Source organism: Gymnodraco acuticeps, unplaced genomic scaffold (genome assembly GCF_902827175.1).
Source record: "Gymnodraco acuticeps unplaced genomic scaffold, fGymAcu1.1, whole genome shotgun sequence".
NCBI classification, from domain to species: Eukaryota; Metazoa; Chordata; class Actinopteri; order Perciformes; family Bathydraconidae; genus Gymnodraco; species Gymnodraco acuticeps.
The window spans coordinates 1,091,232-1,105,165 of NW_022990015.1; the positions used below are offsets into that span (position 1 = coordinate 1,091,232).

At 41.9% G+C, this 13,934-nt stretch overlaps 1 protein-coding gene across 12 annotated transcripts in view; it reads right to left on the reverse strand.

The window, feature by feature from the left end:
• Positions 1–13,934, reverse strand: part of dachd (dachshund d) — a 116,898-nt gene that overhangs the window by 5,903 nt on the left and 97,061 nt on the right. For 8 of the 12 annotated variants that reach the window (XR_004568700.1, XM_034213592.1, XM_034213600.1 and 5 more), the window contains 4 exons: positions 4,620–4,765; positions 2,301–2,448; positions 1,431–1,589; positions 61–129 (listed from right to left, as the gene is read on the reverse strand). Coding sequence is in view for 10 of the 12 variants with exons in the window: in XM_034213592.1 (XP_034069483.1) it covers positions 61–129; positions 1,431–1,589; positions 2,301–2,448; positions 4,620–4,765 (522 nt within the window). In the remaining 2 variants the exon portion in view is untranslated. The remainder of the gene's footprint in view (positions 1–60; positions 130–1,430; positions 1,590–2,300; positions 2,449–4,619; positions 4,766–13,934) is intronic. The other 4 variants (XR_004568701.1, XM_034213601.1, XM_034213599.1 and 1 more) reach the window with 1 other exon arrangement.

Below are 13,934 nucleotides of genomic sequence, written 5' to 3' on the forward strand. Positions count from 1 at the left end.
AGAGCAAGAGTGAGAGCCAGGAAGAGAGAGAGATTTATTGTCTCATCTGAGCCCCTGTACCTTGTATTGTCCTTTCAGCATCTGTTCTTCCACTGCTGCGGTCACTCTCCATCTCAGGGGTCAGAGAGTCTGCGAGGAGAGAGGGATCGCCGCCGTTAAACATCCGTGACATCAAGCCATCACAACACCAGCTTCACAGCATCGCTCATTCAAAACAAGAGACCCAGCCTTCAAGCTATATCTCTCCATCGCATCTACCTCCATGTGTGCATGGGAGGAACTACGCTTAACACTAGTGGAGGAAAAGGAGCTCAAATCCTTCATTTAACACTTTGGAACATTACAATCTAACCCTGCATCAAGTGATTGTTAAGTCCATCAATATGTCAAAGGTTAAATTGTACTAGCACTTTTGCAACTGGTCTTTTAACATTGTATTGTGAACTGCTGCTGGCCACAAATCTTAACTTAAACAATCACTAAAAATGATTTGACCGATATAAATGAAAAAGTTTGTATACAAATGATCCCATTACTCTTTGTCGTATTTAAACTATTTTTTCTGACGCACTGGGTAGTTTAAACTCTGACAATAAATCATGTGTGATGAGCTCATCGTGTTTTGTAATGCCTCACTTTGCAACTGAGTAGTAACTCCTGTCAGATCAAAATAATGAAAAATACTCTTCTTAACTTTAATGCTTGGATATTTGGTCAGTAACTTTATATCTCTATTAATAATTAAACTGTCAAGTATGCATTACAGGATTCGACAATTATTAATCTGCAAGTTTGTGGATGATTGATTGTTTAAATTCTTTTTTGAGCATTCGTTCCACTTATTTTGACACTTTTTATAGCATTCTTAGGTTTTGGGATATGGATATTAAGAAGTAAAAACAAGGCATTTGAAGATGTCACCGTGGGCTTTTAAAGAACTATAATCAGCTTCTCTTTTTCTTTATAGTTAGACATTTCACAACGGAATAATCAAGACACACTATTTATATAACGAAGCGTTATGAGAATAGAAAGCAGGGATGAACACAGGGCTCTTTCAGCTCAAGGCAAGTTAGAGTTAAGACTTTATAAAGCCGCTCGGAATTTAATTTAAGACCAATTTCACGCACTATTTTCCGCTATCTGGATCTTCCTGATGAAAATGTGCACTTGAGATAAGATACAGCACTCACAACAGCTTTTCATTTAAGGCTCATGATAAGATAACAGTAAGCATGCGAGTTGGTTTATTAGTATTTCTATAATCAAGTATTATAGAGTCATCTATGACGTCACAATATTTGCTTCAGGTGACTTTTATGTCCTGAAAAATCACATTTTGAACTGACGGATTGTCATTTCTCCTCTTACTTTGGCCCACTATAACCCTGTTGGTGTGTGAAAGTGAAATGTTTAGGATTGTGTCTCACTGTGGAAGTTCTGACCGTTGAGGGAGCGCATGCTGTCGGAGGGCGATGGCTGCTTCATGCTCTGCTCCACCTGCTCTCTCCTCTTGGACTCATACTCCAGAGCTTCTTGGAGTTTCCTCTTGGCCTTCTTCTCCTTCTTCAGACGCTTCTGAATGATTGCTGCGAAGGAGAAAGTCCACAGTGACAATAAATGAGCTGTAGGGCAAATGAGCGTAGCCTTTTTTTTGACAGAAATCTGATTACTGTAGCCATCTAGCAGGAAAAGATAATAACCACATTTAAAAAAATCTAGCACACTATAATAGAAAAAAGGGAAATCAATTAAAGCTAAATATTTGATAATACATAAAGATCCTCCTTAATAAAAGAAAATACCGACTGCGACTTAACAAACTGCTAGAGGGAATTAAAGCAAATTGAAAAATGTATTGGGATATTTTTCATGAATTTCTCTCATTAAACATAAACGACACAGTTAGCATGAGAAGCTGATGCATTTAACATGAGACTGAGAGTGAATTTCTCTAAATGAATGTGTATTACCAATTATGTCAACTGACTAAGAGCAGGGAAAGCGGCGCTAAGCAGATCACAGCGTGTCCGTGTGTGTAACCAAAGAAACGCAGTCGAACGTGTCACTGTTGCAATAAGAAACATTAAACATACATGCAGGAGCGGGGATGTACATTGAGAAGCTATCACATCTACATGAGCATACGCCTGTGAACTGCTGGGAGAACACACACACACACACACACACACACACACACACACACACACACACACACACACACACACACACACACACACACACACACACACACACACACCACACACCACACACGAGTGTGTGTGGTCGTCAGGCAGTACCTCTGTTCTTCTGCTCCATGGCGAGCTGCTTCTCCAGAGTCTCCCTGAGCTCCCTCTCTCTGAACAGCTCCATCTTCAGCTCCGTCTTCTCCAGCTGCACTTGCTTCTCCTGAGCCCGCGCGTTGTCAATGGCCACTTTGAGCAGGCCCTGCACACACACACACACACACATATATGTTTATACACAATATGTACACACAGATATAGGTAAGGGAAAGAGAGAGTGATGTGGGCTATTTAAGAGCTTCAAGAGGAAGTGACAGCGAACCCCATGGAAAGTGTGTCACAGCAGCTTCTCACACTGCCCTCAGCGGTGAGGCAGAACTCAGGGACTAAAACTGACTGCTGCTACATGATGGCTTTCAGGCGTATTACCACGTTTGATGGTCCTAGTGAAGATGTGTTTACCTCTTAGCTGCAACACAACTCCCACAAGATCTAGGAACATGAGCTTAGATCTCCCAACGTTTTGGATAATTTGAGAGCACTGGGAATGTCTGACACTTTTTGGACAGAGCTGTGCAATACAAGATTCAAGGCTTTTATTGTCATTTGTACATTGCTACAGTGTAGATATGTCAATGTGAATCTTAGGTCACAGGCTCCTCCAACGGTGCAACATAACAAAACAGACAAAATAGTTAATCCAAATAAAATAGAATAGAAATAATGCAAGGAGAGTCTTTATACAAGTAATTGGAATATTAGATACATGTGTAGATAGACAATACATTTTGTAGGTGAAGTGAACCGAACCAGACAGAAGCTTGATAGACACTAAAGCTTAAGATGGAGCTCACCTATTGGTCAGAGCTCCACTCTGCTAAGTATAGGGTTAAAGGTTTATGGGAAAGGTCAGAATCTTTACTCTGGATTGGATCTGTACATCTTTATGTTCCTAAACTATACTTCTCTTCCCATTTACTACGCAGCTGACAATTGTAACTGGATTGGTATTGATATACATTAGTCTCTGTAGCACATTTCCCACCTCCTCACACAGCACACCAGGAATGAATATTATGTGTCAATTACATTACTGCCATTCCAAATATACTCCTGACATTCCTAAATTGAAAGTTGCGAGACTGCGTTCTGGTGAGAAAAAGCTGCACGGCCATTTTCCTCACAAATATTCCCCATCCACATGCAATTATATCGAATGCACTGGGCTATATCTTACTAATTGTTGATTCTTCTGACCCCAATTTACTCTAAGTTGCTTTATCTTAATTTTCTGCTTGGTTTCATTTTGTTGATTTGTATATAAATATCCAAGGCGAGGATCATTATCAAAGATGACTTAGTGGAGTGTTGGGAGCCTGCGACGGCTTTACTTGTGACTTTCTAATTACCACACAGAGTCAAAGGAGAAGAAGGACTCGGATGCCAGCGGTACGAGTGCAAGGAGAAGGGCAGCAGTGTATACACATCATTACACTCAGACACAAGGCAACACATTCATCTTTCTGACTGAGGGGGATGGAGCCGGAGCCTAAATAGCACTCTTGAGTAGACGGGTATTGTTAAGGTATGCAGATACCTTAGATTTACAGTCCAGTGTTTTTGTAGTCCTGATGTTCATGTTACTGGAAGGATGATGTGGATGACGTCCACCTTTTTGACTAAACATTTTAAATTGGCAATGACTTTTACTAACATCTTCTAGAATGGAAATCCTTGAATTGTTGAAAAACTATTGCTGTTAAAAACACCTGCTTAGTTTTATGTTTGGAGATAAAGGAAGTGTTTTTTACTGATGTAGTCCTGAAGCCTTCACGACATAATAGATCGGCATTGTATCGCTAGATTTCTTAGGAGCTTTGGAAATCATTTCACCTTGTTTCTTTTTACAGTAGCGGATGGAGTTTGCTCAATTGTCAAGGACAACAGTTGCTTAGTTCTCGAGTTTAGACTCCAAGGTCCAAAATCAAAGATGTTTGGAAAAATTGCGCAGATAGTTACGTTAAGGGGATGTTTTGAAATGATGTTTCACTTTGGCGCCCTCAAGGGGAAGTTGCAACAAAGACATATTACAGGGATTGTGTCCATGTTCAATAGCAAACAACTGACATCAGAATTACAAAATGCCCCGATCACATGTACAATTTACTCATAGCAGCTTGAATCAATTATTGTTTGGGAATATTGTCAGGCTTTTCCTTGAGACTGACAACATGTACTGTACCTCTGCCAAATACATTTTGAAATACAGTGCCGAGATCATTTACTGTATAAACCATCAGAAGTTGCTGAAAGTCGTGTCAAAACCTTCGAAAGCTGTATTGTTATGAGATCACAACCATCACTGGACAATACCTGTATGTTGGTGAGGAGAGTCTCTATTGACGACAAGCCGTCTGGGAAGAGAAAGGGTGAGGGGAAGCCCGGAGGAAGGGCCTGTCCAGCAAATGACAACCTCTCGTAGCTTTCTCTCGCTGTCGGGGTGCACATCGGGTTGTCCTCTGCAAAGAAAAACAATAACATTGGAACTTGATTCATAATTCACAGAAAATTCAACTAACTAGGTGGTAGAATAAGTGAGTCGTTTTTGGCGATGCTGACACATATTGACCCTGACTTGAATTGACCAGAGCAGTGACTGGTGGATATTGATCTGCTGCAGCCAATCCCAGCATTCCTCTCAGAAATATAGTGGTCTGACTAGTCCCCTTGGAGATTCCTTTGTATTGCTTCTTCACAAGGCCTGCGCGTGGGGTTAAACAATATCTACCAGGACATAAATCCAGCTTCCCCCCCATTTAAGATATGTCATGTGGATTCCAAAATCAGAAGCAGGCCCGCAGTTCGACCCCAGAGGCTCGGGCTTCCTTTGTGTACGCACGCACGGGTGCCTGTCAAAACCTAAGATGACATCATCCTCCATTCATCACCGGCAGAGGGGTAGGGCCCTGCCATCTGCTGTCCAGCCTCTCCACCAGGCCTCAGAGGAGGGGAGAGGAGCAGGAGAGGGGAGGGAGAGAAGGCGGGAGGTAGACACAGATACAGCCTGGTCAAACTAAAACAGTATGTCAGACACCGCCGTTTGTTTCCCCATCAGATCTGACACATGTTTTTGTCCAGTGAGCTTTTATCAAGCCAAGTGTTACCATCTTGCAGAGAGCCAGTCTATTAAGCACGTACCGACTAAAAAGGTCTCCGCAGGAAGTCTGCACCATCAGCTGTTTAATTGTTAATTTAATGAAAAGGGGAGAAAAAACTTTTATTTGTAATGTGGAACCCTGGCTGTGTTGTGCAAAGCACCTCTCTGCTCTCATCCAGTATTCATATCTGTTTATGTGGCAGGCTGAATCTTGTACAAACAGAGAGTGGAGCTGAACAGCCCTGCCTCTCCCTCCCATCAATATTCACCAACGCTAGCCAAGTGCTGGGAACAGCTGGTCTTACATTAATTAGTTTAAAGTATTTATTTCACCCATCCTCAGAGCAGATTGAGCAGAAACATTGGAGATTATTTCAAGCATCTGCAAATGCCCTGGAAACATCTCCGCGCCAAAAGTCGAGTGTTAGGATTCATAGTTTAGGTTTGTAATTTGAAGAAGGATTTTTTTCTATTTCTCTGAGAGGGGAAAGATGGTGAAATATGCACCGCTGGTCCGTGGAGAGAGTAAACAACCTTTCTCCTTTTTCAGATGGAGTTCACTCCTGTTGATTAATTAGAATGGATGGTTGCCTAATGGATTAAAATTTGTTTATAATTTGACTTCATAAAAATAATGAATTGCCTACTTTTAAGAAGCCACTCTTGTGGTAATTTGTTTTGTTTGGTGCAGTACTGTCGTTTTGAGGTGGGCGTGTGGGTGGAAATATAAAATGCACTCTCCTTATACAGTGGCACAACATGAAAGTCCCATTTTATCTCAATAAAATACCTAATCAAAGATCAAAAGCATTACAGTTGGCTCCAGCTCAGGTTGATATAGATGTATTGCATGTATTATATGCATGCTTCACCCACCTCCAATAAAATCAGCATAACAACTAGAGACGTTAGTAGACCTCGGGGAAAGGTCTGCTGTTGTAGCTTTGTAATTGATTTGTACTGTAGGCACTTTGTCCTTTATTTAGTGTTGGCATTAATCATAAATCATTGCTTTAACAAACTCCGGCTTCCCACTCAGCAGGCCTCCCCTCCAACACAATGTTGGATCACACAGAATATTTGATGGCTTTGTTGCAGGGGAAACAACCTGTCATGCTCTGGGAAAAGCAAACAGCGTGTTTTGTTCGACAGACTCCAACTACAGTACAGCACCCCTTGTCAGATAACATTTCCACCAGGAGCTATACATAAATACAGGCGGTTAAAAAAAAATAAGGAAATGGGAGGCTAATAAGTGACTAATTTAATCAATATCATCAAAACTGGCTTAATGAAACTCAAATGTAAATTCCAGTGGAACACGATTTTAGATCTGTGGTTTCTTTGCTTCTAATGTTATTTCCCCCCCCCCTCTTTTTCTCTGTGCCTGGCTGCAAATGCTGGCATGTGTTTGCATGTTTATTTCTCACCATTGCTCCACAATCATTGACTTCAACTTAATTACAGCGACAGGCGTTGGAGTGATGGGGGCTGGTGGAATGGAGTACTCTGTTTCCAGGTGATATTTCTCCACTAGCAAGGCTGCCAACAGCAGCTGTGACAGCCTCTTGTGCTTACCGTACGCTAAAGGTACAGTTAAGGCCCCCGACTATGAAATACTGTGTGGAAAAACACTCGCAGGTCACCCCTGTCACAAATAACATTTCATGCACAACTGTTTCGGCGGATAATAGGAGCCACAAATAAAAATGGGACGCTGTAAATACAATGCATTCTGAATGAAATGCCATAATTTAAAACAACGCCCCCCTCCTCTTTCCATCCTCCTCCTCCACCCTGCTCTCGATAGCTGCAGAGGGAGTCCTTGACAGTGTGCTAGCAATGATGAATCACCTATCCAGTTAATTTTCTCACTCCTCATGTGTTGTGCTGCTAAAACAGGGGCCCAGGAATTGACTTGACAAACTATGAATGTAAAAAATATCACTTGGAGGGATCTGGGCTTATCTCCAATTTACATGTTATTAGATTTGTGTTGCAGGCGGCACTTGGACCTAGCAAAGCTGAGGCAAAAAAAAGATGGGGCACATGATAACCAGAGATAAAACATGTCTAAAACCCACTTGAAAGCCTTTGAAATATTTGATGGAAAGTCACGGGGAGCGGGGAGAAGCAGAGAAACTGGCCTGATTTAAAATGTGACAAACACACATTGCAATCTGTGGTAAATCTAGAAGAAACCTTGGGAAATTTAGCTGCAATCTCTGGATAAATAGCTGTAATTGACCTTGGGAGTTGAAAATGTGCCATATGTTTCTGGTTCCTGTGTTTGAAACTGGGTCCCTGCGGACATTTCAGCTGAGTACTCACATGGAGCCAGTGTGAGCGAGAGGAGTGGAAGATACAGAAAGACACACAAAGAGAGAGAAGGAGGACGAGAAGGATGCCAGGAAGGAGAGATAGATGGTTGAAGACAGAAGATGGATGGATGGATAGATAGGTGGAGGAAGAGGAGGCTGGAATAGAATGGGTGTGCAGAGAATGAAAGACTGACAGAGAGGAAGAGAGATAGAAGAGAGAGGAGGGAGAGCAGAGGTACATTTGGCTGGCCAGTCAGTGTGATATATTGACAGGTGAAGCCTTTGTCCTTGCAAACCTGTGTTCCTCCCAGCAGGATAACTGAATGCTAAACCTGGAGGTTGTCAGCACAGCCAACACAAAGCAAGGCACTGCTCTTCACTGCACAATTACATTTGATTTGACCTGCCAGGGCTGCGGAGAAACCAGCCTCCTTCAAATGGAGTAGTTATGACCTCTCGGACAGCCATTAGCAGCTAACACAGCATTATTCCACCTGCACTTAAAGCGCCGGATTTGGATAAATCTTGTCAAGGGAAATATCTGTCTTCTGGTACAAATGCAGTGATGGGCAAAAAAAAAAGTAGTTGTATGCAATTTGAGCACTTTAAAAAAACATGAGCCCAGCTTATCTTCCAAAGGATGTGTGCACTCTGAAGGGTGTCTGAGGCAAAAAACCGCTCTAAACAGATTTAAACAAGAGCTCTTAGAGTATGTCATGGTTTTTTTCTTAATAAATGTTGATATTATTTTGTGTATCTTGTTTATAAATTATATACACTTGTAGAAGCAGGTTTCCAAAGGTTGCAAATCATTTATTCTCAGCATCTTGACAGAAAATGTGTACTTAATAGTACATAATGCAACTAGGCGAGGGTTAGATTGAAGTACCTATAGGACATGCTAGGGCTGCACGATATTGAAAAAAACTGACATTGCGGTTTTTTGTTCCCCTGCGAAATATATATTGCGTTTTTTTTAACCTGTCACCCCCAAGGTCCCGGCGGGTACTTTACTTTTTTTTTCACGACACTGTGTCTGAGGGGATCTTAATATTTAAGAACCTATTAATGTGTTATACCAGATTAACGGAAATAATCTCAGCTAACTGACGATACAAACCATTTTTAACAAAACAAAAACACAAGTCTCATAAGAAGCATCTAAATGACCCCTGAGCGAAAAATGCTAACGGACTTTGGCACAGAACTCAAGATAAAAGTACCTTATTACTTATCGTAGCTGCACATACAAGATATCCGATTAAAGCTGAGGTTCCACAGATTATTTAGGTATATAGTATCATCACTGAGTCATCCGAACTCGCGGTCTGTGTTTGCTTCCCCTGTCGCGAGATCGGCTCGCTTAGATACTATACTTAAATAATCTGTGGAGTCTCAGCTTTAATCGGATATATTGTATGTGCAGTTTCGATAAGTAATAAGGGTATCTTTATTTTGAATTCTGTGCTAAAGTGCGTTAGCATTTGAAAAAAAATGAATAAAACCGCACGTCCCTGCGGTGTGAATATCGTGCATGCGCATATCGCGGTTATCGCCATGACACGGTATATCGTTCAGCCCTAGGACATACTGTGAGAATGTATGTGTGATGAATCCATCCAAGGCAAATTCCTTTAGAATGACTACCCCATGCATATGTTGTGCATATGTGTGTGTGATGTCCTGTATACACAGTGAAGAAAGAAACACACGCAAGCAGATGTATGCAAACAAAAAGCCCTCAAACACACTCACTACACACATGCACGGCACACACACTAATGTGCCCTCATCACATTTAAGCTAATTTCCTTTTCATCACGGAGAGAGGAAAATGAGTGTTTGCCCCATCCCTGCTGGGGGACAAAGTCAAGAGCCCCGGCCGGTTTGGGCTAGATTAACAGGTAACATTTGGCTCTCACTCTCTTATCACAGCATGAAAATCAAACCGCGTGTTTTCCTCTATCGCTCCCTCTTTCTCCCCTCCCTAATGTTCCCTTCACTTAGAGATGAAATCGCTTGCTGCACAAACCCATTTGGAGAGAGGAGAGAAGGTGAGCGGGATAATCAGGCTGGCCACTGGGCCGTGTTTCCTAAATGCTCTCCAAAACATTACTGTGCACAGGCATAAAATTAGCGCCGGGACCTTAAAATGTTGACATTTAGCATGACTTTTTGGAGAGTGACACCCTCGTATTTTCTTGTAGGGTATCATTAAATTTCAACTGCCCTATGGCTGTGCCTTTCCATTAATAACCAATTCAGTGTGTCACTTTTCCCGCTCTCTCACTCCCTCTCTTGCCACCTTTTTAAAGTAATGAGTCCATTGCTTTGCCTTAATAAATTGAATCGTATTCTCAAGGCCACATGAAGATAGAGCCACAGATGGACAGGCTGCACGGAGGAAATAACCATAAATCCTTTACTGTCAGAGAGGCGGTCTGAGGTGACAAAAGGAGACAATCGCAATGCTCAATTGGGATCACAGCGAGATTACAAAGACTGAGATAAAGGTTGATTCCCTCTGTTTAAACTGTCTCTTTCTGGCGTGAATAAAGGACATTTCTTCTATTGCTTTCATTACTGAGAAAACACCCGCTAATGATTAAATTAAAGGAATCTAATCATGCATGGAGATTAGACTTCTGACGGATGATTGTCCATACTAATCTGCCATGCATGTACATTATGTAGAACACTGCCAGAGCAGAGAATGATACGAACTACAAATTGTGCTTCATAGATCGCAACATCACGGTGCAAACAATTCAAATCGATTTCATCATTTGTGTAACTGTTAGCCGGAAAAAGAGCGAGGGAAACAGCAAGAGAGAGAGAAATGGAAACAGAGAGAGAAAGAGACAAGGGAGCCGAATCTGTGTTGACTTCCATTCAGGAGGAAGATATCTTGTCTTTTTATGCAGCCCGTGTCATATTTATTGCATAAAGGTCAGAGTGTTCATTTGTTCAAAGTCAGCGTTTTCCCTCTCTCCTCCATGTAATAAATGCAGGGGCTATGTCATTATCGGACCTCTGAGGATTACAGGCTTGGCTGACTGTGATGACTGCATAAAAGCATACAGGACTTTTGTTTCTGCCGGCGCACACTATCAAATGAGCTCTTAAAGCGAACAGTAGTGGCGACAAAATGGCATTTTGTAGAGGGACGATCGCAGTTGGAATGGTCGAAACGGGACGGGGGAAAGGTGGTTAAAGGTTAGAGGTCACGGCGTTTAATCCATGACCTTAGATAGCGTTTAGTCCAACCGGCAGGCTCAGGGTGGAGGAGCTAAAATCAACTTGTGGCTCAGGAAAATAAAATGACAGCCAGGTAGACTTGAATAGATTTCTGTAATTCACATATTGACTATGGGCCCAAACTGTCGGGGAGATAATACTCAAAGAAGGACATTATAGTGAGGCACTTTGAGGTGTTTAGATTGCCTTTGCATATTGACCTCCGATGACTGGGTCCGTTTATTGACAGAAGAATCCCGGAGATTAAATTGGCCTCAACTATTGATTGGGTGTTTTGCCGGAATCATTCCTATTTCAGAAGGGGATCATTTGTACTGTATACCCCACTAATCTCTCTGACCCACTAATCATCAAGCCATTTATTTCCCACTCTTTGTTTAGTTCTCCTTTGTTTAGCATTTATTAATTCATTAGAGCAACTTCTCATGCAGCTTAACTTAGACAGTAACTGGGGAGTCCTGTTTCTACCCGATAGCAAAGTGCATTCCAGTAAAATATGCCACCGAATATGCACCCAACATCACAATACACATGCCAATTACATATTGATAATTAAGCATTCAAACAAACAAACAGAGGAAATCCCCCGTAATCACTAGGTTTTAATGGAACAAGAATTAGCTTGGCGTGGTTGGCCAGATAGCCTGCTGCTAGATGCTGGGTTTTGGGGGGGGGCAGGGAGACACATTGGTGTCATTGCCTAGCATTGCAATCCTTAGGGAGAGGCTATGCTGTTCTCTCGCTACTGAACGAGCTTCGACAAAGTCTGGCACTAATCCAGACTGGATATACTGAGCTGCTTTTAAATGACGATGAAAGAACAAAAGAGGAAAGCGGAAATGTAAACTTTAAAAGGCCTGGCTTAGGAGCCCCTGCTCTATGGCTGCCTGCTGCAGAAGCTCAAAAATGGATGCAAATCCATTAGCAGTCCTGGTTTCACAGTTATAAAAATACTTAAGGGGTTTTAATAGGAGCGACGTGTTAAACGTGTGGAAATCTGTTTTGATAACATTATTCATAACACTGGCTTTGCGCTGTGTGAATTCATAACACTTCATTTACAGACGGAAGAAAGCTGGCATGGTATTTCCAGTTAAAGAGATTAATTTTTAAACACCTAATTGACAGGCTGGGGTTAGGCAGGATAAGCAACAGACTATAAGGCTGCAGCTGCAAAGTCAAGGTGACTGGAATACTCAGAGAAAGGCTTTCAAAAAGCAGAATAGAGAGCAGAGAGGGAGGGAGTGAAGAGAATTAGTCCTCAAGCACTTTTCCCTCCGCCCCCTTTTCTTCCTCTCTTTATTAGGAATGATTTACTTTCTCAGTGAAAGGATATAAAAGCTCAAGTATAGCGGCGTAATTATCGCAGAGTGAAAATTTAAAGGTTTGACTCACAATGTCCTCAAGTCAGCGAGCAGACTGCCAGGCGACAAGAGTGACTGTGTTCAACACTCGGCATCCAATTGGCGGTGTTTTATGGGCTTTGCCAAGCAAGAGCACACAAACAGCACTCTGCTCCGCAAGTCTGTAAACATGATGGACTGTGGCAAACTACTAGGGCCGGTGTTTACCTTGGCAGAGCCTGGCCCTGGCATGTCGGTAGCATCACTTAATTACTGTTTACATGTAAATATTAAATTATACAAACAACCCAGCAGAATGTCTCCAAAAGTACAGAAATACATATTCAGGGTCAACCTTATCTGTCCGCCACTGCGAAGATACGAATTGTTTTGAATCGCAAATTCTCGGCATTGTACATAATCTTCATAATTGTTTAATGCTGTTGTCCAAGGGCATTCGGGTAAATATGATCCCACAATCTGCATAATAGCAGATGCTCAGATATGTAAAACGCACCTTGTGTTCTCAGAGAGCGAGAACACAACAACAACAAAAAGGGAAAAAGAAGGTTATTGTTCAAAACTGTTTTATCAGGAATAAGGACTGTGATCATTAATGTCTCCAGTCAAGTGCGGGAGATGATTGCTGTGATAACAGACGTGTTCTCCTCACAGTCCAGAGCAGCATATATAGTAGAACACCGGTGCCTACTGTGCATCTCTGGTATGGCTGAGTAAAGCACTTGTTCATTTTCAGTGAAGGGTAACATGAAACAGGCCTCAGCCTTCTGATGGACAGGGAGATTTCACCTTCGCCAGTGAATGATAATGCATTATTAAATTTGCCTCTCTGCTCACTAGATACACTTAGCTGACCACAGCATATTTATCTCCCCATCCGAGGCTCACGTCTTGGCAGGAGAAAGCATTCTGTCACTTTTGAGGCATTTCAAAGATTAAAAAGAACCTCTCTCTTTTCAACGTCCCTAAAAGCATCCCCCCTTTTCAGTGAAATGTGATTAGCAGGAGATGGTGTCACGCAATGGAACATTCATGAGGGGGAGAACAAATATCCAAATGAACTCCCATGTCCTCGAGGAATAGCCCCTCTCTGCACCATCAGCAATCTCTCACATGGGCCGGGGAAATTTGATTGATCCTCTATTGAATTATTTTTTTGCACTCTTTCATTTCAACAGGACGCACTGACAAGTTGTTTGATCATAAAGCATTATTGTCTGCCAAGTCACATTTCAGGGTTGTGATGGCTAATGATCTTGCCTCCTGACTTAGGGAAAGTCAGGTAGTCAGCATGTGTTTGAAGCTAGCAACGCCAAGGACATCGGGAGCACTGAACAAAACACTATGCATTAAAGTCAGGGAGATGAAGAGAAGGAGCTTACACTGAACATATCTAACTTTTAATGATACTGTTGGAAGATTACCATCAATGTCAGTGAAATATTTACGCCACAAAGAGCGCACAATGGACTTTCGCCTAACCCAAAGTCCCCTAACTTCCTTTTTTATCGTTGCAAATGCTTATGCAAAGGAGGAGCAGAACAAAGACTACAAAGGCTAGAAATGACTTTTTCATCTTTTCAAAATA